At 28.2% G+C, this 25,161-nt stretch overlaps 1 protein-coding gene across 4 annotated transcripts in view; it reads left to right on the top strand.

Moving 5' to 3' along the window:
- Tbc1d8-9 (TBC1 domain family member 8/9) overlaps positions 1-25,161 on the top strand; it is a 131,539-nt gene that overhangs the window by 89,099 nt on the left and 17,279 nt on the right. For all 4 annotated transcript variants that reach the window (XM_075364417.1, XM_075364419.1, XM_075364416.1 and 1 more), the window contains exons 11-18: positions 1,284-1,508; positions 5,105-5,308; positions 8,035-8,293; positions 10,176-10,248; positions 11,529-11,684; positions 13,817-14,002; positions 19,704-19,898; positions 21,713-21,875. In XM_075364417.1, coding sequence (XP_075220532.1) covers positions 1,284-1,508; positions 5,105-5,308; positions 8,035-8,293; positions 10,176-10,248; positions 11,529-11,684; positions 13,817-14,002; positions 19,704-19,898; positions 21,713-21,875 — 1,461 coding nt within the window. The remainder of the gene's footprint in view (positions 1-1,283; positions 1,509-5,104; positions 5,309-8,034; positions 8,294-10,175; positions 10,249-11,528; positions 11,685-13,816; positions 14,003-19,703; positions 19,899-21,712; positions 21,876-25,161) is intronic.

Genomic DNA, 25,161 nt, shown 5'->3' with positions numbered 1-25,161 from the left:
ATATTAGCGGCAAAGTCAACCCTCATAACGTGCGAGTTTGGGGAACTGAAAACCCACACACTTATGTGGAACACATTCAGGATTCTCCAAAAGTAAACGTTTTTTTGTGCGATCTCTCGTGAGGCAGTGTATGGGCTGTTCTTTTTTATGGAAATAACAGTAACCGGCATGATATACCTGGATATGTTACAATTATGGCTTATGCCTCAGCTACTCAACGACTTCATTTTCCAGCAAGATGGTTGTCCTGCCCATTTTCATAACAAGATTTGACAGTACTTTAACACAACATTACCTCAGCGCTGGATAGGACAAGCGTCTGAAGAAGACCAACACATTATGCTGTGGCCACAAAGATCACCAGACCTCACGCCATGTGATTTCTTTATCTGGGGTTACGTGAAAGATAAGGTGTTTATCCCACCAATGCCGCATGATATTGCTGAGCTAAAGGATCGCATAATCAATGCAATCAACTTTATAGAAAATGACATGTTAGAATGAGTTTGGTTGGCAAGAGCTAGACTTTCGTGTTGATGTGTGCCTTGTCACCAGAGGAGCACATATTGAATATTTAAAGATTTTAACAAAGACTGTTTGAGTCCCTGCATCACCTTGTACAACTTTCATTTAGGTAAGTGAAATACTTTTTTTGTACTGAATTTTTGTAACTCCTAAGAACATTATGAAACGTCCTGTATCTTATCCGGTATTGCGTCAGAAATTTAAATTTGGGGCTAACAACAAAAATATTTTAGGAAACAATATGATTATGTAATTGTTTTATGATATCTTAGGGCCTTACATCTATATTCAGAAATTTGATTCATAGTTTTTTTGCTTATTTATGCATTTGGTATATACTGGATAGTATTTTTGTTCTTTTAAATCAAATTTTAACCACTGTACTTAATTTTGATTTTAATTTGTTTTAGCATACGACATAGGCATATTCTATCTATACTGTATATATGTATTATGTTTGTATAATTTTTAGGTTAATCTTTTAAATTAAATATTTTATTATATAAATATTGTGTTTAGGCGCTAATGACAACACTTCGTTTTGCACCCTAGAAAAAAGAAAATTTTCCTTAATTTTTGTATTAAAATTTGTTGGGAAAATTGTATTACAGTTGGGGTGCAGATTTTGTCTACTGATGGAAATTTATTTATTTTACTAATGTTATGATTTTAAACTGGGTTTTTTAAACATTAAGTACAGTTGGTAATTAAATCATTCATTGCATTTAAAATTATTTAATTTTTATTATTACTTTAAGGAGAGAATAAAACTAGGACATGGAAATTCCAGACACCACTAGGAATGATCTATCAATTGGACATGGTGAATAGAGCTAGGCAAGAGGTTAAAGCAAAACAATGGGAAATGCATTTTGCTGATTATGGCAGCGGTATATCGATGTATCGTACTACAGAAATAGCCAAGCTAGTATTACAAGGTATACCAGATACATTAAGGAGAGAAGTCTGGATGAATTTCTCTGGTACGTTTAATTTATAATATTAAATTTCTATGAAATAGATTTTTTTTTTAATTTTATTTATTTTCTACTGATGACAATAAATTTATATTTTTGTCATGAAAAATTTGAAATGTAGGTAAGATTATTTTCAGAATCTATAGTATGTTAAATATTTTTAAAAATTCTTTAAATTTCTAGTATTTAAAGGTATTTCTAGTTTGATTTATTAACTATTTTTTTGATTACTTTCAGTGCAGAAAAATGAAATCAGATTTTTTTTAAAAATATAATATTTCTTTTAATCTAATTAAATTACAAAGTTTATTGAAGATTTATCTTAGCTTAGTTTAAGTAATTCAATCTTTTTTTACCTTTCATGGTATAAGATTACCTTTGACTAGCCACAGTTATGCACTTTAATGTATGAAAGCGGTGAGAATAACATTTGAACTAGGCATGCTACAACGTGAAATAATAATAGGATTGTTTTATTTAAAGCATTTTTATACTCAGTTAGCTTTGTAAAAATGTTATTTAGAATATTTTATAATAGAGGCAGAAGCATGTAATCAAATATGAAATTATTGTTTTTTGTTTTTTTTTTATAGTTATAATATTTAATGTGGAAAATAGGAACTGTTACATGTAATAACAGGCCTTGCTTACTACAACGTAACTTGTGTGGGTTAAATTGCAATGCTAAAAAAGGTTTAATTTTATGCATGCTTGAAGGAAATTTATGTTTATTTTTGAAGAAAAGTTTTTTTTTACTGAATGTTTTAGTGATTTACAATAATAATAAAAAAATTAATAAAAGTAAGTGAATGAAATAAATTAAAAATACAAAAAAAGAATCATACATATGGACTAAGCTCAGCAACCTAAAATATATAAGAAAAATACAAATGGTTGTTATATTTTTTCTGTTCTTTATTACTTAGATATAATATCGTCATTAATCTAAGTTAATTGGAAAATGTTATGAACCAAGCAATCTTGTTGAGTTTTTAAGATTTCGTCTTAAACTTCGATTTTTAAATAAAGAAATAACTGCAGAGTATTGTACATAAAAAGTCACTGCTATATATTTCAAAGCTTATAGTTCTGGAGGTGGCATGTACTGTAATAGATGGCATGAAACTGGTTTTTTTGTCGTCACTTAGAGTTGTCAGAGCATTTATTCCCGTACTTTCCTGCAGTTTAGAATCTGATTGCAATCATTTTGTTTACCTTGAGTTCTCTTATAGATTATCCCTTTCATGATTTCTATCATTAATATTTTACATCACACTTCAAGAAAAATATGCCCAAGTTTCATTATTGTGTTGTTATTACTAAATGAGATACAGTAACTGAATATAAAAATATTTGAATTATTAGTTTTTATAAATAGATTATTAATTTTATTTATTATATTTTATTAATAATTATGTTAATTAATTTTTTATATGTTTTATTGGTTTAATAATAACTGATGTATAATAGTTATATTAAGTGAAATATTAAAAACAGATATCTGGGATGAAATGTGTTATACAAAATAATTATACTGCAGTGATATTTCAAAAGTTTAAAATAAAAATATAATCGTTTTAATATGTCTTGTTAAATAATAAAAGTGTAAATTATTGTGGATTGTGGATTTGTTTATATATTTTCTGTAATTGGATTATTAATTTTCTTTAATTGAACTTTAAATTTTTATTTTAAATGTGTTTAAAATAATTGTTGTTAGTTATGAGCTTTTAACTAAGTCAAGAAGTTGTAGTTTTATTAAAGGAGTCAATAGTTTTGTAGTAAAGAAAAAAGGCTGAAATATATCCTAAAAAAAATATAATGTATAAAATAAAAATACCATAAATTAAAATATCATTAGAATAAAAACTAATAAAAAAATATCAGAAAACAAAAATTTACTGAATAATGGTTTTTTTTAAATTTATTCTCTGAGCTTTGATGTTTCAATGAATGAATTGCACCTGTCTTTTGTTACTATATAAAATACAAACATTTCTATTATATAAATAAATTTTAATGTATTCTTTTTTTAACAACAAATGCAAGTTAGTACTTGTAGAATAAAAATTAAGGAATGTTTGAAAGTTAACAATACAGCTGCTGAAAATACACGTTGTTTAATTTATTGAGTACAATTCAATCTTGAGTACACTGTTTCTTATTGGCTCTGATGAAAAAAAAAAAACATGTAGCAAAACTGAACCTGTATTCTGAACTGTTAACTGAAAACTGTATTTATTTTGGTGTTGGTTTTCTTACAGTAAAAACTGGGTTTTTAGTATTGATGTGTGTATGGTAGATGTTTTTATTTTATTAGCAAATCGTATGTACCATCAATAACATAGCACATAGTATTTGCTAATAAAATATATTTTTTTAGATTGACAAACAATTTCAGATACAATTAAGTGATAAAATCACTTAATTGTATTGTGATAAAATCAAGTGATAATAATAAAGAATGTAAAAAAGTTTAAACTTTATTTGACCATAACATATTAAGATTATGGTAAAGAACCATAGATTAATAGATTTTTTCTATAACTAGATCCTCGTCATCACATTTCCATTTTTTAATTATTTTCAGTTACAATACATATTATTATTGTTTTCCTTGACATGATGCAGTACGTGTGAAATTGTCTACTTCAGCACAAGAGTTTTATTCACAAATCGGTAATGTTGGATGGTTAGCTATTTTATTGTAATTAATGACGTGTTCAGGTGATTTGATTTAATTAATTAGCATGTTAATAGGTGAACAAAATAGATATAAAATTATTAATTGCAATAACACTCCAACTAAACAGATGTCGAAGATTTGATTTGAAACAAATTACTTTCATAAGTATTTTTTTCCATACTTGTTAGAGAAGTGTAAAGTGAAGTGATTTCCTTTTCCTTCATTAAAATGAATAAATATTTTGTTTCACATCAGGCTTGTCACTGTAGGCTTGTCTGTTTTACATCACTCATGTACTACTACACAGGCTTGAAATGAAAATGTTATTCAGTTGTATGAACACTTTTACTCTTCTTCACATGAACTAATTGCATCAAGAATATCACTATTTCTAAACTCTAACAGAGTTTAGATGTAAAGTACCCCTTTTTGTTGGTAAGTTTTATGCGCTGTATTTACACAGGAAAGTTACAAATTGAACTTAAAAAACCAAATTTTATTAGTTATTGAATCATTTTACACACACTCAACCTATTATTTGAACTGAAATAACCAAATCAACTAAGTCAATGATTTAATTAATGGTGAAAGTTAATATGAGTAAGTAGATAAAAACAATGATTGTATGTTACTTACAGGCAGTTTTATAATTATAAACACAAATTATGATTATATAACTATTCATTACGCAAATTATGCAAAGCAAATTTTTGTTTAAAGTCAGTTATTTTTATTTTTGAGTAATACTTTAACCAGATTATCCAACTAGCCAGGGACATTTCAATTTACTTTATAATTTTTGAAAAAAAAAAGATATATTCTGATTATTTTGGAGTTTTCATATTGAGTTCTATACTCAGAATTTGTGTAATGGAGGTATTCTGCAGTTTTTAAACATAAACATTTTTTTAAACAGGTGCATGGAATGAGATGGCATCAAATCCAGGTGCTTATAGAGATCTGGTTGATCAATCTCTTGGTAAACATTCCACTGCAAATGATGAAATTGAAAGAGATTTACATAGATCGTTACCAGAACATCCTGCATTCCAGTCAGATGTTGGTATTTGTGCTTTAAGACGAGTGTTAACAGCTTATGCTGCTCGAAACCCTCAGATAGGTGAGTAGAAGTGATGTAATGCATTGTTGGTTGTATTACTGTTAAAAAATCCAACATTGGTTCATTTACATAATATTTCATTGATTTACCATGAATTTTAATATCATTGAACTTCCTTTTTCTAGATTTTTTTTTGAAACAGTTTTTGAAGGAAGTTATAATTCATTCTTTAATTTTATTTTTTTTTTAAGTAATCCTTTCACCATAATTCTGTTATGTTAGTAAGTATTGATTTAGATTAAAATTTTTATTTCTTATTTTATGAAATCACTGGTTATTAAGCCTGTCTGTTACAATAATATCACAATTGCTTTTATATATACTTGTTAGTGAATTACATTTTTAATTTCATTTCCACGACATCATTTGGAAATATTTAGTTACTCATCATGACACTACAATACGTTTTGGACCGTGGCCTTCTTCACAATTTGCTTCCAGTAAAGTCGAGGGTTATTGTTTGACTTTACATCAATGTTTTTTTTATAGGCTGGAGCTGTTGACACCACACCTATCCCTCAACCTGGAGGGCCAGGATTTTCTGTTGGGTTGCTTCTCTTTGTCAATAATGTGCTGTTTTGAGGTGCTGGAAATTTGTCTTTACACTGCTGCAAAGAATAGAATGCTGATGGTGAAAAACCTTTTTCTGTGCTTTCCTTGGAATTTTCTGTTAACATCATATTAGCACCAGTGTTAATTCTGGGAAATCCAGCCAGCCCTTTTCCTTACTTTACAGTCTAGTGGTTGCAGGCTGCTACTTTTTGAGGAGATATTTCAATTTTAAAGGAATCATCAGGTAGTGGGGGATAAAGTTTACCTTCTTACCAAAGATCATTTAGAAATATTGCATTTGATGATTAATTTTTGATACTGAATAACTTTGAAACATTAAATCGTCAAAAATGTTAAGACTGTCATAAACAAATGGTGAAATAATGTTCAATGGGGTCATCATTGTAATAATTAATTAATGGGTATGTGAAAAGAATTTTTGTGAATGTTCTGATTAAATTTATTTTGTGATTTCTATTATTTTGAAGTCTATACTTTTTCATGGAGTATATTAATAATATTCCGATTTCCTTGGCAGAGTGGTAGCATCTCAGCCTTTCATCTGGAGGTCCTGGGTTCGAATCCCAGTCAAACATTTCCATATTCCCATGTACAAGCTTCTGTTGTGAATTAATTCATCCAGTAAAACAAAAAATTGTCTATATAATCAATCATTTACTATTTTCTTTTACATGATGAGAATGTATTTCATTTCAAACACCAAACATATTGAAATATTAAATTTTTTAAAGATTTATTATTAATTAATAGTAATTAAAAGTTGATCTTGAAAAAAATATTTTGAAATCTAAAACTCAGAAATCAGTAACAATGGAAATGACCTTAGAATTTGTGGGTTGCTTAGCTCTTGAGAGTCAAATCTAAGAGATATGGTAATGATTTGAACTCTGTTCTGACAACTTTGATTTTCCATAAGACAGTAGATGGTAAATTTTCTGAATAGTATTTTTCAAATTTACATGTGCAAAATAATGCCATTTCCATTATTTATACAATTACAGTCAAACCTCTTTACACCAAACTTATTCGTCCAAAACATTTAATGTTTCTGAAAGTAAGAATTTTATTGGGCAAACACTTGAAAAAACACTAGTTTCATCCTTGTTAAATATATTGTTGGGGCTCATGTTTTTTTAAAAATGGTTTTCGGAAATGTTTTACCATTGAGAACATTGCTTGTCCAAACACAGTTACTTTAACCCGATATTATCTTTTCTTGAATGTCATGTCGCTTTTCAAATTTATTGAGCCATCCAGAGCTGGCTTGGAAGTTGGAAATTGCCAAATTTGCAGCATGTTCAGTTGCTTTATCCTTAATGAGTGGCATATTCTTCTCGTATCATTTTTACACTTTTCAGTACTGCATCATCAATCTTGTCAAATTTGAAGGATTTAAATAGTTTCTAATCTCCTCCACCACTTTCAAAGGTTTTAATAATTAAATTACAATTTTTCAAAATTGTTGATACTGTATTTGTCAAAATTTCATACATTGTTACCACGTCTTTATTTCTATCCCTCTAAGAATGAAGAACATATTGTATAAAAAAATCTAATTATTAAATTTCTAAAATCTACACTATAAAATGTTAAAAATAGTGTTCTAAATGATAATTAATTTTTAGATAAAAATATTGAAATTCTCATTAGTTGGAATGAAATTTTTTTTGTCTGTCACATTTATTCAGTGATATGTAGTAAGATTTTGATTAATTAAAACAAAAACGGGAAGGTAGTATTGTAATCAGAAGTAGTTTAGTGCTGTTACCTACTGAATAAAAATTGATTGAACATTATTAAAACAGTAGCTAAAAGTTTTGTGAATTTTTGTTATTTAGAGATGGAATAGTATACTGAAATGAAACGACCAGCACTATATAGGGAATCTTGGAGAGCTGCATCAAACCAGTCAAATGACTGAAGACAAAAAAAAAGAGATGGAATTGTGTCTTAAATTTGTTTATACATCAGAAGAGTATGTGCTTATGCTACTGGTAACATTTTATTGAGTTTTGTTTACAGGAAAAGTTTTATTAGCCAGAACATAAAAGTGCTTTAAGATTTTATATTGTAGATTAGGTATTTGAAGTATTAGATTTTTATGAACTCCACCTATTATGTTTTTATATCTATTTGTATTTTTTTTATTTTAGGTTACTGTCAGGCAATGAATATAGTTGCATCTGTGTTGTTAATATATTGTGGTGAAGAAGAAGCCTTTTGGCAGTTGGTCTGTGTTTGTGAAAATCTTTTACCTGATTATTATAATACAAAAGTTGTTGGTGCACTTGTTGATCAAGGTGTTCTTGATGATCTTGTTAAAGAACATTTACCTAATCTTTATACATTTTTACAATCACTTGGTATGATACAGATGATATCACTGTCATGGTTCTTAACTATATTTTTAAGGTGTGTAAATTTTGCATTAATATTAAAAAAAATTATTTAATTATTATTTTTCTTCACGATTACCAGGTGTTAATGACATGCTGTAGATATATAGACATACAATTTACATAATTCATTATTCAGTGCTATATAAAGTGACAATTGTTGCAACAATCCCTTTTATGAAATGTAGAGTTTTCAGAACAGTTAAATTTCTTTCTGCGGTTTTAAACATGTGCTACAAACAGGATTGCTTCTATTTTGTTTTAAAATCGCTAATCAAAGCAACAGCTGAACTCTATTTATTGCACCATTCAATTGGTGAGTTTTTCAGTTTTAGTGACTTTTTAAATGTATTAGTAAAAAAATTCCAAACCCTAAATAAAAAATTATATAAAAGTAAAAAGAAAAGGTTTGTTTAATATGAAAATATTCCTCTTCTTGAATCAATGCTACCAATTACTACATACTAAAAAGTGTGATAGTTATTAAAGCGTAAAGATTGTCTTTTTATTTGCAACATACAGCCTAAAATCATTCGCTCCTTTCCAAATCAACAGATTTCTTGAAAATACCTTCATCGGATAGTCTTTTCCTTTCCATACCTAAATATATATATATCAACCTTCACTTGTAGATCTTCAAAATGTTCTACTTCAATTTGGAGTGCATTCCTAATTCTTTGGTATTCTCTCTAAAATTTCTATAATTGCTGTTTTTGATTTTTAAGTACAATCCAGTACTGACTACTTCAAAAGACTTTATCTCAAAGTTAATCTGTGATTTTAAGGCAACATACTCCTTCAAAAAACCGTTTGTGTAGATTTGATCCTTTGTTTCATTTTAGATCATGAGTTTCAGGCTAATGGACATTATTATATGAATGTTTCAAACAACCAAGTTTTTGCTTCTGAAGATATTTCTTTTATTAAAAAGAACAAAGGACCATTACCTTTTTGGTAATCATCCTTTTTGTGTGCAGTGTAATGTTTAGTGAAAATATTGCATCCACTGATCCATCAGAAGTTGAGATAATGCTAAGGTATTTGTACTTCTTGAAAAACTTTACAATTCCATTTTTTTGCTAAGATGCCGTATTTATCATTTTTGAAAAAGGTGATTGTGACCTGATAGTTTTGTCTAGTGTGTAATGAAGTCAGTTATTTTTCATTGGTAGTAAATGATTTAATTGACTCATGTCTGTTGCAGATAAATAAGTTTGCAAATAATTTACATGTATAACATTCATCTAATGTTTCATAAATTGTTTTGTATATGTACTTTTGTTTCATGCAATAAAATTGATTTGAATAAAAATTAAGTCAACTATCTGCAATCTGGCATGCTAGTTATTCATGAAAAGATGTTCTTAATGGGTTGAGTCTGTATTTTGTCTAGAAGAAATTCATCATATTCTGTGTGATATTCTGTGGGTTCAGAAGGGCTCTGTGTTATTCTGACACATGAAGAAAGGGAGGTTTTAAAAATTAAAAAGTAAGATATAAACATGTATTTTATATATATATATATATATATATATATATATATATTGTTTTTGTATGTTAGCTAAGTATTTTCTTGTTAATCTGGTACTTATAGTGGTACAAGGAATCAATTGTAATAGACTGTAAGTAAAGACTTACTTTAGACTTACAAAAGAATTACTTTATAATTACAAAAGAATTATAAGTAAGTTGAGTCTGTACTGGATTCTTTATCTACTACCATTATGACATCCTCTGGAGGATTTATCTGTAAGCATGTTGATTAGATTGTATGTTGCTATTAATTATTAATTTATTGTTTAAATTAGTAGAAAGAATCATTTATAACTTTTGATTTTGAAATCTGAATATTGTGTTTTTTTTCACATTTTTTAAAGTAAATTTTATTTTGTTTGCAGTGTAATGCCATATACCAGTGCTGTAAATATTATAGACTGCTTTTTTTATGATGGAGCTAAAGTTATATTTCAGGTTAGTTGTGCTTTTTGAACATTTTTACGTAAATAGTGTTTTTATTTAAAAAAATAAAACCTATGAAGTTAATGTACGCTAGAAATTTTTTGATTACTTCTTATTTTATTCTTGCTTTTATTATAGAAATGTACTATGTTTAGAGAGCAAATTGTTTTTTTTTTTATGATTCTGATGCAGTATTCTCCTGAACAAAAGATTGGATACTTTCAAAGCTGTTTGGTGTTGAGGAACAGATCTGTTTGTGCTTTGCAAGATTGCAGCATGAACATTTTCATCCATTTCTGATGTCTTGTCTTTCGCTCCCTCTTGGTTTACAATTACAAGCGAATTCTTTAATTTAAAAGAATTTACCCACTTTGTAAAGGTGTGATCATCATTACAAAGTCATGGGAATATATCAGAATTCCCATGACTTCCCAAGTTAGCCTTAATATACGCTACATAGCAACCATAAAATCGTTATTTCTGTACAGTTTCCAGATGATTCTTTGGTTTTTGCATTTAATTTCTAACTTTCTCAACATGGGAATATTTTGTTCCTTTTAACACTATCAAATATATATTTTTTGTCTATTTTTATTTTTCCTCAGTATCTTCCAAGTAAGTCATGTTAGTGCTAGTCTGGGTTCTTGTGAAATCTTTTTCTAAAGCTAAATGGACCCTTATTTACTTAAGACTTTTGTATTCTTTATTATATTGTTGTTGAGGTCTACAATTCATAGAAAAGTTAAGCATGTGTGCAAGTAGTTTTTATGTTCATCTTAGTGTGCGCCTACTGTCTTTAATATTACAACTACCGTACACTTCTTAGAACCTTCTGATGTTTCCCCTGCCTAATATACTAAAGAAGCAAGATTTGTATAAGAAATATTTTAGTTCCTGCTGGAGTTTTCCATCTCTTTGATTTTTACCTTCTTACTGAATTTCCCTCTGGAGGACTTAGCATTTTCTTTTGCTTTATTACCTTTTTATAGTGCTAAGTGTTTTGAACTGCTTTTGTACTTCGTACACTTCTGATGTATACTTTCTTTTTCTTTGGCACAATTTTCGTGTTCAGACAGTAGATTTCCATCCTTATTTTAATGGCATGGCTTTAGTTTTTCATTCACCCAAGAAAGTTCTCATTATTTCATTTACGTTACCTGATTTTCTCTTCTTTATATATTTTTCAATGTATAATTTTTGTTTTATATTAATTGATTTTTCTTCTAGAAGTGCTTAATTGTTTGTATCTAGTGGTAATAATGTTATTGTTTTGTATTATCATTTATTTACAGGTTGCACTTATGATATTAGAAGAGAATGAAACAGATCTTCTTAATTGTAGAGATGACGGTGAAGCAATGCAACAATTAGCTACTTATCTTTCTGGTGTTTACAATGAAGATGATTTGGCTACTTCTTATATTAAAGATGGTCTTCCTATTAAAAAAGTAAGCTTGCACAATTTATTGTAGTAAAATTAAAAATAGTTATTAGATATTTTTAGAATAAAAGATTTAAAATTAAATAAAAGAAAATAAAATTAAATTAAATTAAATAAATAAAAAAATATTATTAAATAAATTAAATTAAATAAAAAATTTAAAATTATTATAAAAGATTTAAAATTAAGACTTAACTTAACTTTATTACTTAAGATTTAACTTTTTTACTTTATTTCTACTTTAAGGTTCCCTAATCCAAAAATGGTAAAATATTATTTGCTACAGTCTTTATGTTCGTGCACACCTATATCTTTTGTATATTTGTGCATTGATCTACATTGGTTGTATCATATTAATGGTTTAACTTTTAATGATAAAATTGATATTTTTTATATTTGGAAGATCAGTTCAGTCAAAGTTTTGAAAAAATAGAAAATGGAGTAGGAAGATATGTGGTGATGGGAGGGTACTGTAGTTTATATTATTGTGAGACTACAAGAAAACTCTTGCATGATTTTAACTTATAAAATTAAGTTATCAAATGTATTTTTGAAAATATATTTGGGCTTTTAAAATTTAAAAGCCCACTCGATAATTCAATTTCAATCATTTTTTTAATTTTAAACTATTTTAGCTTACCAACAAATATTAATTATTTTTCTCTTACTGTGACATTATTAAGCAGAAAAAATGTTCAGTTCTTATGAGAGGGTTAGGGAGTAACAGACCATCCCTAAAAATAGGAGTTCTCTGATTGTCTTGACTTGTCAATCAGTTACTTTTCACTCTTTCCTACTGACATGAAAACTTTTATTATTTTCCTTTAAATTAGTCTACCTCATCAAGAACTGATAAGGTAAAAGGTGAATTATTTTCTTAAAAATTAATTTTTAAGAAGATATCCCAGAATTTAGTTAACAATTTTTTTGTCTTATGGTTTTTAAGGAAATTACATCTATTTGAATTTTTGTACCACTTTATTTCTGCTTTACAATTGAGTAATTGTACACAAGGATAATAATAATATTCAATTTTGTCAGGGAAAAATCAGCAACGTTACTGACAGGTTTTTATTCTTCTAATTACCCTAAAGTGCCGTAGTTAATAATAAATGCTACGTAGTATCCGTGAGTGTGTGTGTGCATGCACGCCCACACATACACACATACCCACTTCTTTTTTGAAAATTCAAATAATTGATTAACTTATTGATATATTAATATAATATTTCCTGTGATTTTCATTGGCTCCCATATCTTCATTTGGTATTGAATTCTGTAACTCCATTAAAATACATTATTTTAATAGTTTGTCATTTTATTCTAAAATGTTTTCTGTTTTAAAATTTTGAATTATATTATGAATGTATATATAAATTTTGATGTTCAGTACTGAATGATTTAATCTTTAAAAGTAATATTTTCCTTTGTTGTATTGTCATTATTGCATTTTTTTAAAAGAATATAGAACATTTTAATAAAATGATAAATTATTAGAAGAATATATTATTTTAATTTAGTTGCAGAATTCAATACCAACTGAAGATGTGGGTTACTATGAAAATCAACTATTGGAGATTAATATATAAGTTTATCTTATGTAATTACTGTGTTTTGGTGGTTTATATCTCATATAATATATACATATATATATATATATATATATATATATATATATATATATGTATATTATTAATCATCGTAAAATTTTTACATTATTTTTTAGAAAAGTTTTCTCCTAAACTGAGATTCAAAACATTTTACCTGAAACAAAAAATGTGAAAAGGGAATTTATAAGCTTTAATTTTCAAAAATGCTAATTTGTTGTTGCCGCATATAAACACATTTGCATACTTACCTTTTTGAATGTATTTGTAACTGTCTAATGAAATTTAATTTTTTTATGAATATTTAAAATTTATAGGAGAAAAGTCAGTAAAAAATAATTTCCAAACGAAAAAAAATGATATTACATCTGCTGTGTGAAGTAGCTAGAAAGAAAGAAAGAAGTTCATTTGTTTCCTCTATAACAAATCTTTATATAGCATTGAATTCCTATAGTATTCCTCCTATGTAGTGTTTGTTAGAATAGCTATGTAGTATTGCATTACATTTATGTTATATTAATCTACTTTCCAGAGTATTTCAGTGCAGAAACTTTTGTATAATGCATACAGCAATTATGGAAAATTGACAGCTGGTGAGATTGAAAGGCTGCGTATAAAACATCGTCTTAAAGTGGTACAATCATTAGAAGATGGGATGGGAAAGAATGTGGTTCGAAGTGTTGTTAATGATGGATTTTTTAATTCTGATCAGCTCATGGTAAAATAATTTATTTTTAATATTATAGTTTTCTTAAATTAAGTTTTGTGTGTGTTGTTTTATTCCATAACATGAATGCCCATTGTTATTTGTTTGAAGTAAATAATTGCATAAAGATCTTTTTACAGTAGATTTAAAAAAAGAGTAAAACATATGACTGTGTATATAGAGAATCATTTTTTTAAATATTAGAAGTTGGAATAGATAGGACAACACTAAAGGACACTAACAAAAGTCTCAGAATTTAAATTCTTAGGAATTGTTAAAAGCATTTAAAATTGGGACAGGTGTTAGACAAGGTGATGGACTTTCACAGCTTTTATTCAGCTGTGTCCTGGAAAAAGTTATCCAAGAATGGAGAAAAGAGCTGGAGGAAAAGGTATGAAACATCTGCTCAATTACAAAAATAGGAAGATAGAAGTTGCTAAAAAGAAGGTTGCTGAAAAAGTTGGTCTAAAAATGTCCTTTATTGGCAGTTCATCGAAAAAAAAAAGATGTAAGGAGAACAGGAAGTTAAAAACAAAATTTGGAATGAAAAAAAAATTCAAATTCTTAGGAGAATGGATCTGACCGAATGACTCAGAAAAAGAATTGCTACAGAACAAGAAACATAGATTGCCACATAAACTGTCAAAAAACATTTTCAACAAAAAATCAATTTTGATCATACCAAAAATAAGAAATTATTGCACAGTAGTGAGACCAGAAGTATTGTACACAATAAAATGCCATTCTCTGAATGGCATTAGACATATTCAAAGGATTAAGAATATAAAGAGAATTCTAAGAATACTTCTGAAAGTTAAAGCAAATGAAAAGGGAACAGTAGAGATTGAGGCCTACAAAAAAATTATATAAAATAGGAGTGGACAAAATAGAAGATGCAATGAGAAAAGGAAACTCAACTACTTTGGAAACTTATATTAGACGGATGAAGGAAGGTTTCAACTACTTTTGTAACAAAAAAATAATCAATAAATAAAAAAAATAAAATCACTGGATGGAGAGAATGGTTAAGGATATTGAAGAGATGGACATTGATGAATAGTTAATAGGTTTATTCAGCTCTAATAAAAATAATAATTGTTATATTTTGTTATAAGGATCTTTGATACAATGGGATTTATTTTTGTTTATTACAAGAGATCCTTTCGTAAATAACGAAATGTAAATGCTTTATAAAGAGTGAAATGTAGTTTAAAAGTATTATTTTGTGAACCTAAGGTACTTAACTTGGGTAACTGTTTATATATGTAGTAATATATATAATGCATGTGTGTGTATATATATATATATATATATTTATTTTTTTTTCATATACTTTATTACATTTATTTTCTCAGAATTAAATTCTCTACCAGTTTTAATGATAGAATTTAAGCATTTATAAGTCATTTAACAAAGTTATTATACTGCAAACGTAAAAAAATTATTTTTCATCACCAGATTTTTCAGTTTTATGTTGAATATCGTGAAAATTACAGGAGATAAAGTTCTGGGACCTGTTTTATTCAAATTTTCAAGTCAAGAAATATAATAAACCATCAAGTTTATCCCTTATATAATGCCCTAAAAATTTCAGTACGACCTCATTTCATGGGAAGTAAAATTCGGTTGAAATTTTTCACTAGCCGTAACTCTATAACAAAGCATTTTTGGATGCAAGTTTGTATAAACTTTGTCCCTTATTTCAAGCTCTAAGATCAGTTCCTAAATGATTTCCCTTTCTTCCTGAATCATCTGTGTTCATAATATACACAGATATGTTATTGACATAAATATTTAAATCCACCAGATACAATTCAATATAAGTTGGAACACTTACTTATAAATGTATGTAATGGCTTTCTGTCTGTAACTGCTGATGTTTGAGTTAAGGCTCTGAGAGTGCTGCAGACAGATAGGATTGGTCTGCTGATGATGAAGTTAAAGATCTGAAAGCATCGCAGACAGATAAGCCAGTGTTCTTATATTTTATTGAACTTTTTCTGATGGATTTAAACTTTTATTTGTTAATAATTATTTGATACAGTGATGTATAATTTTCAAGAAAGAAAAATTAATCTGGACATTGGTGAGAAAAGATTATATTTTTACATTACATCATCTTCTAGAATTGGAATGATTACATTCCATCGTGCTGTTATTCACAGGAAAGGCTTGGCTAGGGATGTTATTAATCTTGAGAATTACTATACTAATTCTGGAAGTGTGTTGTGTCTTATTTCAGATCACCTTTATTACATCTCTTTCTTTTTCATTAAATCTTTGTATTATTTAGAAATAAAAAAATTCTGCTGCTGTGATTTTTATTGTTTGCTTATCACATACAAACAATTAACTAGTTTTTAAACATCTAGCATGATAAGCTTAAATCCTGATTATAATATTTAGGTTTCTATCTAAAACTATAATATTAAATATGATGCAGTCCTTGAATTAATTTACTCATAACAAGATAAAAATAAAATTCTGTAGAAATCTCTAATGAACAGAAAAACTACATGAATATTTTTTTGTTCAATAAAACTGTTGAATTCATATTTATAGTAAGTAATTAAGATATTTAATATAATCTTATGAAAATAAATGTAGTGAAACATTCATTTCAGTAATCTGTTACTTATGAGCTACATTTTATAAAGTTTTACTGTAAGCTTTATATTTAAAGTGAAATTGTTCATAGACAAATGGAAAAAGTAGCATTATTATTTAGATTGTTATAATAAACAGGTTCTTCTTCCTTTTTAATAGAGATATAGTATATAATTAATGTATTTGAGGGAAGGGGTATATTAATTTATTGTTTTACACTGCTTGTCACAGCCATCTTACAGGTGTGAAAAATATAAAGTATTTGAGAGGCACTAGTCAAGACTGTTGTATCTGAGAATAATAATGTTATACTACATGTTCCTATGCCGAACAGAATGAAAGTCTCTCTTGTAAGTTGAAAATCAGTGGGTTTGGCTTGCTTATATGTAACAATATGTTTGACTCGTTGAAGAGAAGAGCAAGAAGTCACTTTGCATCCCACTTTCCTTATTAATCGTCAGAATTGCTATACCAGTCCTGGAAGTAACTTAGGTCTTATTTTGGCTCACATACAACCTTTTTGTTTACGGCGCAGATATACAATAGTTATTTTTCCATCTGAATGGAAGGTAGTTTATAAACACACAGATTTTTCAACAGGGTTTCAATTAACTACACATCTCAGGAATGTTTGAACCGAGATTGTACAAGACTACACTTCATTTACACTCGTACATATATCATCCTCATTCATCCTTTGAAGTATTATCTGAAAGGTAATTACCGGAGGCTAAACAAGAAAAAATAAAACGAAAGATGATTTTTCAACAAAAAATATTGTATATTTATTGTTACTTTGTATTATATCTTCAAATCTGTTCTTTTAATACTTGCAAAGCATCTAAGGTACAAGCAACACTAGCTACAATAACTTTCTTTGAAAGTAATGATGTGTCTTTGTAGTCATTCCCATGGTGCAGTGAAGGTGTTATTACCTATAGGATTGAATATTACTTTTATTCCAGTAGGCATAAAAATTGTGTGTAATAGTATATTTGATTTGTGAGAAATAGTGACATGAAATTCTTTTCTCTAAATTGTCTCTAGTAAGCCATTTTTGGGTTGTTATTTTTAAAATACCTGAAAAAATTTTGGGATTGATTTTTGTGATGTGTACAGTTGCCTAAAACCATTTTTTTCTTGTATTCACAGATAAACATATTACTTACCCATAATCTATTGAAATATCCATTTTTCCTTTTGCAGACTTCAAAATTAGCAATATTATATAAGATATATTATAGTACCCTTTTTTTATATCTCTGGAACCACCATTAGGTATTGCTTCTGAGAATGTGATGAAATGGCAATTTTGTGTGAAAATATAGTAGTCATGTAATTTTACTTGCTTGTTGCTTTATTTCCATAATCATAAAATAGCACATTGAAATGTATAGCAGTCTTTGCAGACACCGTTCCTAGCATGTGCCAGCTCATCAGTTGATTGTGTTTATTTTATTTAAGGATTTTTTTCAGCATGTGATTAAAATGTGTGCTTTGTAAAACATATGTTTCTTGAAAACTATAATTTTAAATTGTATAGTTATTTATTAAAACTTTTTTTGTATATTAAGAAAAAAATACATTGCATTAAATTTATATTTTTAATGTTGTATTCATAACATAAAATATTTTTGGTTATTAATTTTTACTAATGAATTATTCATTTATTATTTTTCATGGTTTTATATTTTTTAAATTGCTTTAAGTTACAATGAAATTGAAAATTTTTATGTAATTCCTTACTTTTTACTCATACCACCCAATTAAGGACTACTCTAAAAAAAGTGAATGCTACAAATAATAATAATCTTTGTAAAAAAGTGACAATGTAGAAAATAGACTAATCATGAAAGACACACAGATGAAACAAAAACAATAGAGTATAGAAAATTATTAAATGTTATGTGTTCAATACTGATAATTTTTTTTATAATTTTGGGTATAAGAACAAATGTAATACATTTCAAGAAAATGAAAGAAGTAAATGGAAAATAGGTAAGGTTTAATAAAGTTAGGTGATATATAATAGACCCACCGGGTTGGTCTAGTGGTGAACGCGTCTTCCCAAATCAGCTGATTTGGAAGTCGAGAGTTCCAGCGTTCAAGTCCTAGTAAAGCCAGCTATTTTTACACGGACTTGAATACTAGATCGTGGATACCGGTGTTCTTTGGTGGTTGGGTTTCAATTAACCACACATCTCAGGTATGGTCGAACTGAGAATGTACAAGACTACACTTCATTCACACTCATACATATCATCCTCATTCATCCTCTGAAGTATTATCTAAACGGTAGTTACCGGAGGCTAAACAGGAAAAAAAAAAAGGTGATATATAATAACCCACCAGGTTGTTCTAGTGGTGAACGCGTCTTTGCAAATCAGCTGATTTGGAAGTTGAGAGTTCCAACATTCCTGGTACAGGCAGTTACTTTTATACAGATTTGAATACTAGATTGTGGATACCATTGTTCTTTGGTGGTTGGGTTTTAATTAACCACACACCTCAGGAATGGTTGACCTGAGACTGTACAAGATTACACTTCATTTACATTCATATATATCATCCTCTGAAGTAATACCTTATGGTGGTTCCAGAAGGTACCACCTAAACAGAAAACGAAGAAGGTGATTCTTCTTTTTCTGATTGAAATGAGATTATAATTACATTATAATCTCATTTTTTATACATCTTATATCATATGAGGAGAAAAATAGAATAAAAATTTCAAAGTTTAATTTTTGACCAAAAACTGAAATCTATACATGACCAGTATTATATGTAGAGGTTTTGCATTTTTTTCATGTGGTGAAAAATTCATCTCTCATTGTACAATAAAAGTATGGTGATTTTAATTTTGTATCAACCTGTGTAATTGTGAGCATAAACAAATAATTGTATAATAAATTAGTGCTTAAAAGGATAAAGTAAATTAAATTTGAAATGACCTTCTTCAAAGAATATTTTTGAAAATTTGAAGTGGAGTTTTCTCTTTGGTAATAGATAAAAAATAAGAACTGGTTTAACACTAGGTGACCCATCTTTTATGTAATAAAAACCCATCTCTTATAGTTGTATATATATATTTTTTTTTTTGTTGCAGGATTTGCTAAATTTTGTGAGAGAAGAAATACTGAGAAACACCCAACATAATAATAAGCCTCAGAGTTATGATCAATCAATGCCTTATTATGAAGCATATAAAGTCGATTATGATTTATTTTTGATGTTATTCAATGGCATATCACCTTGGGGAAAGGGAGAACATGCTGAAGACTTAGCTGCTCGATTATTTCGGGTAATTGTATCTTTTTATATAATTATCTTAATTGATTGTTGAAATGTTTATATTTTGTTAATATGGTTAAATTTCTCCTTTCAAAATGAATGAAATTTATATAGTTCATGTTTTACGAAAAAGATTATTTAATTTGCACTTGTGGTTATTTAAATAGTTTTTATTCAATTTGTATTACAACTAGATTTCTAGCTAAACTAATAAAGGACTAATAATAATAGTAATAAAATTGCATTTTAGTTTATTGTTGTTTCCCATATTGTTATCCCATACTATTGGTATATATTTTTACAGTTTGACATGTATAATTTTAGTGTTTTGATCAGGAATGATCAGTCTGCTCAATGTCGTCTCTGATCTTGACTTATACAGAGTGTTTTGAAAATGGTGGGCTAGCTATACTTTTTCAGATTCTACTTGTAAAATTAAACAAAAAGTATCCTAGGGAAAAATGGCGATTTCTCCTTCGTTCTCCTCCTGTTCGCCATTTTGTTATTTTTATATAAAAATTTATATCTCAAGTTTGGATGGACAAATCACATTAATATTTGGTAAGCATCTTGGTAATAAATTTTTAAAATTAGCAAAAAATCAGGAATTAAATACCTTTGCAAGTTAACAAAATGGCAGCCATGTTTATTTTTAAATCTATTATATCTCCGTCAGTATTAGTTTTATAAAAATTTATGTTTGCTAAAATATTAAGCCCTTTATTTTGAACAAAATGACATTTTATTTTTAAAATCAGTTTACAAATAGCTGAGTTATGGCAGAAAATTGATGTAATTTTGTGTCCATTTTCATGTCCACTATACATTCAATTCGATTAAATAGTAATTGTTTTTATTTATTGTTAAATATCAATTTTCTGCCATAACTCGACTATTTGTTAACCAATTTAAAAAAATAAAATGCCATTTTGTTCAAAATAAAAGACTTAATATTTTAGCAAATAACAAATTTTTATAAAACTAATATTTACAGAGATATAATGGATTAAAAATAAACGTGGCTCCCATTTTGTAACGTGTGAAGGTATTTAATTCCTGATTTTAAAACTTTATTACCAAGACGCTTACCAAATATTAATGTGATTCATCTATCCGAACTTGAGATATAAATTTTTATATAAAAATAACAAAATGACGGACAGGGTGAGAATGAAGGAGAAATCGCCGCTTTTCCTAATGATATTTTTTATTTAGTTTTATAAGTAGAATCCGAAAAAGTATAGCGAGCCCACCATTTTAGAAACATTCTGTATAATGACTAATTGTTAATATAAACGTAGGTATTTGTAAAGAGGTATTCTTGACAGAGTTTATAAATTAATGTCTGTTTCTTTTCTATTTGTTTGTATAACAAAGCAGTGATTACTGTTAATACTGATATATGATTATTTGATATATGCTAGATGTAGATGTAGATATTGCAAAATCATTCTTTGACAATTATCCTTGTAAGAATGTAAAATAGATTTTTTACATTCACAGTTTTACTGCAAATAGTAGTAGATAGATAATAGGTTGAGGTCTGAATAAAATTTTGGAATAGAGATCTGTTTGAGTGACAAGCTGTTGTGTGAGCTACAAGTGGCATAACTGCAATAATTGGGCTGGATTATATCTGGCTGCTGCCTCATAACTTGTGACCTTGTACATGATGTCATTTTTGTATACACAGGTAAAACAACTGGTAGTAATATTGGTGAGCTTTAAACTTTGTGTACAGACAGAGAAGTGCATAATGTCACATAATTTAAGGAAATGTTTTAAGAATTTTTAAGTAATTTCTCTTGACGTCTTTTTTTTAAGCTTATGGATCGTAATGCAGATGGTTATTTAAATTTTAAAGAATTAGTGACAGCTCTTGGTTTAACTTCTTATGCTGAATGTACACAGAGATTACGTTTATTTTATGCTCTTCATCTTCCTCCACTTCTTCCATCATCTGAAATTGAATCTATCTTCAAATCTGGTTTGTATTGTTATATTAATACTATATTTTTAATTTTTTCAGTAATTAATTCAGTTGAAATTGTATTGATTATTATCATCTGTTGATTATTATCATTCAGTTTTTAATTTGTTATACACAATTGGGATAGAGAACTCCATTTAATGTCAAATGAGTGCATTAGCTTTGCGCTACTGGTATTCTAAAGCAACATTGTCTTTTGAAAGGACATAGTTTTTTAATGTTATTATTAAAAATCTATCTTATATTTGATAATAGAACTGTTTCTGTATAAGTATAGATTACAGATTTTAAAATGGTACTTCATGATAAATAGTTGAATTACATGTACGAGGTGTGATCAAAAAATACGGTGAATGAATTTTTATAGCGGCAACTGCCAACGCTACATCCATATGCTGTAATTTGTCCAATAGCGTGATCAACTGAGACCTGCAAGGACAAGTTGTAACACGTTTGAGCTTGCCAGTCAGCTGCCAGAGCCACTAGAGTGAGGTTGTGTTTATCGTGTCTGTCGCGCTACATGGATTTTGAACAACGCATTAACAGTAAGTTTTGTTTTAAGTTGCAAAAGAGTGCCAAAGAAGCTCACGAAATGTTAGAATTGGTGTACGGCGATAATGTGGTAACTTTGAAGACTGTGTACCAGTGGTATGACCGATTTAAAAACGGAAATTAGTCTGTTGAAGACGAGCAGCATGCGGGACGTCCAGTAATCTCAAAAACAGTTGAAAATGTGCAAAAGGTGGAAACAATGGTTCGTTCAAACAGGCGAATCACTATTCGAGAGCTATCAGAAGACCTTAACATCTCGTACGGATCCATTCAAAGCGAAACGACATACGAAGAAAGCGACCAGAAAAATGGACTAATTGCTTCCTTCTTCACCACGACAACACGCCGTGTCACACCTCGCTTCTCATTCGCGAGTTGTTGGCCGAAAAAAGTGTTCCTGTCTGTCCACATCCGCCATACTCACCAGATTTAGCACCATGCGACTTTTGGCTCTTCCCAAAAATTAAAACTGTGCTTGAAGGAAAACGTTTTGACACCATTGCTGACATTGAGAGGGCCACGACTGAGCAGCTGAAAGCCCTTCCGAAAGACGCCTTCCAGAAATACCTCCAGTCATGGAGTCAACGTTGGGATAAGTGCATTCATAGCCAAGGACAGTATTTGAAGGAGATTAAATCGAATTCTATGTAACCTTATTACGTTTTTTAATAAAAAATTATTCACCATATTTTTTGATCACACCTCGTAACATTTTGAAAAAATAGTTTATATTTTGCTTAGTAAATTTAACGTATTAAATACTGTTGTGTAGTAATTACAGTAATAAATAAATACAATGAAATTCATTACAATAGCATTAAAGAGATTATCAATTTTTGTTGCTATAACAAAAGCCTCCTTATTTTATATATATATATATATATATATATATATATATATAGAGAGAGAGAGAGAGTTAAATTTGACAAAAAATTGCTGAATCTTTTTACTTATTTTGTACATTGGGATGTTTTACAATTTTAATATAAAGAAACTCAAATAAAGATTTTCATTATGCAAATAAAATTCATTACATAAAGAAAAGAAATTTATACTTACTCTTAGAAAAAGGATATCAGCTTCTAAAAAATTTCTTTTAATAGTATAATTTTAAACTTTAGCCAATAGCATTTAATGTTTGTTTATTTGATGGTGACACTATTTCTGGTTCGGTTTCACAATTTCCTTCACTTCCTTACTCTTTTTTATTCTGCAAGAGAATGCTTTCAATGAGAGCATCATCACCAAAAGCTGCCAAAGTAGCTAATTCATCATCAACCCTTACTTAAAGACCCAAATCTATTTTCAGAAGAAACTACAGAATATTGATCCAATCACTCAGTGGAAGGTTGTCTTCTTCAACATATATATTGTTAGTTTCTGGGTTCAGAACAAGGGCGGCATGTTCTGAACATGCAGCCCTGCACTGAATTTTTTTACTATTGTTGCAGTTATATTTTCCCATGCTTTTTACAGTAGGCATACTGCAATGTATAAATTTTTTTTTTCTTTTTTAAGAATGATTTTTTACCAAGATAAAGCTTCAATAATTATTTACTGAAATTAATATTAAGATTCATATTATTTTTCTTTACTGTAAAATTATATTTAAATTCTACTAAATGAACCGTCTACTTCAAAATATTGAGATAAGACATATCTTACCTTAATTTTTCATGAAATGAAAATTAAATCATCAAATCTTCAATTATATTTTATTCATTCAAATGACGCTCTAGTTCACTACCTGTAGAATACTTGTAATATTGACTGAGAAGAGTAAAATTTTAATTTTTCTCACTGCAGAGATATAAGTATGTACTGTTATAGTTATACATTGGTAACAGTTTTCCAATTGACCTTTCTTAACTCATTATCATATAAATGAGTTTACTGGTTGACTGTTTTTTAAACATGACAGGTTCTTTGACTTTCTGATTACTAAGATGTTTTTCCATTCCTAACATACTGGTATAGACTAAATTGCTTCTTTGATATTTTTCTACTACCACTGCCTTTAAATTTTAAGTTTTATATAAAAGGAATTTATGAAATATTCATGTTTCATCAACATTGAAAATGTCATCTTCCTTAAACCTATTACTTACGCAAGCTCTTGTAGTCTTTCTTCACAGACAACATCCTTATCTTTATTATTTATTTTCCATATGAAATGTGTTGCTTAAATTTTCCATCCAGTCATTAGAACATTAAAAAGTAAGACAGAAAATATTTTACAAAAATTTCAGTTTTTGATTTCATTAATATTTTGGTGTTTTTATTAATAATATGCACTTGAATATTTAAACTCCTCATTTGCCAAAACTACTGCAGAACAAACTGATCAATTTGCTTGAATTCTTGTCTGTGAATTTTTTTGAAGTTACTCCTTTCATTAAAGCTGTTTGAAGCGTTTTCCTATATTGTGCCTAAGCAAGTTAACTTTTAGTGATGTCAACTCTTGTTCAACATCCTGTTCTGGTTCACAAATTAATATTTTCATTCAAAGGTAAAATTTTTCTTTTGGAAGACTTTTGTAAAAAAATATTTATTTAACTACTAATATAAATGATAACTACAAACAACAATTCTGAAATTACTAAAAACACGGTAGGCTAATGCACAGAAGTAATTTATCTGTGTGAAGCTTATTTTATGCCAAAAATTGGGAAAAAAGCAGTTATCAGGGATAAAAAATATGGCCACTCATGGTATAAAAGAAAACTGAATT

Source organism: Lycorma delicatula, chromosome 4, assembly GCF_047948215.1.
Source record: "Lycorma delicatula isolate Av1 chromosome 4, ASM4794821v1, whole genome shotgun sequence".
Lineage (NCBI taxonomy): Eukaryota > Metazoa > Arthropoda > Insecta > Hemiptera > Fulgoridae > Lycorma > Lycorma delicatula.
This window is presented reverse-complemented; position numbering and strand designations above follow the sequence as displayed.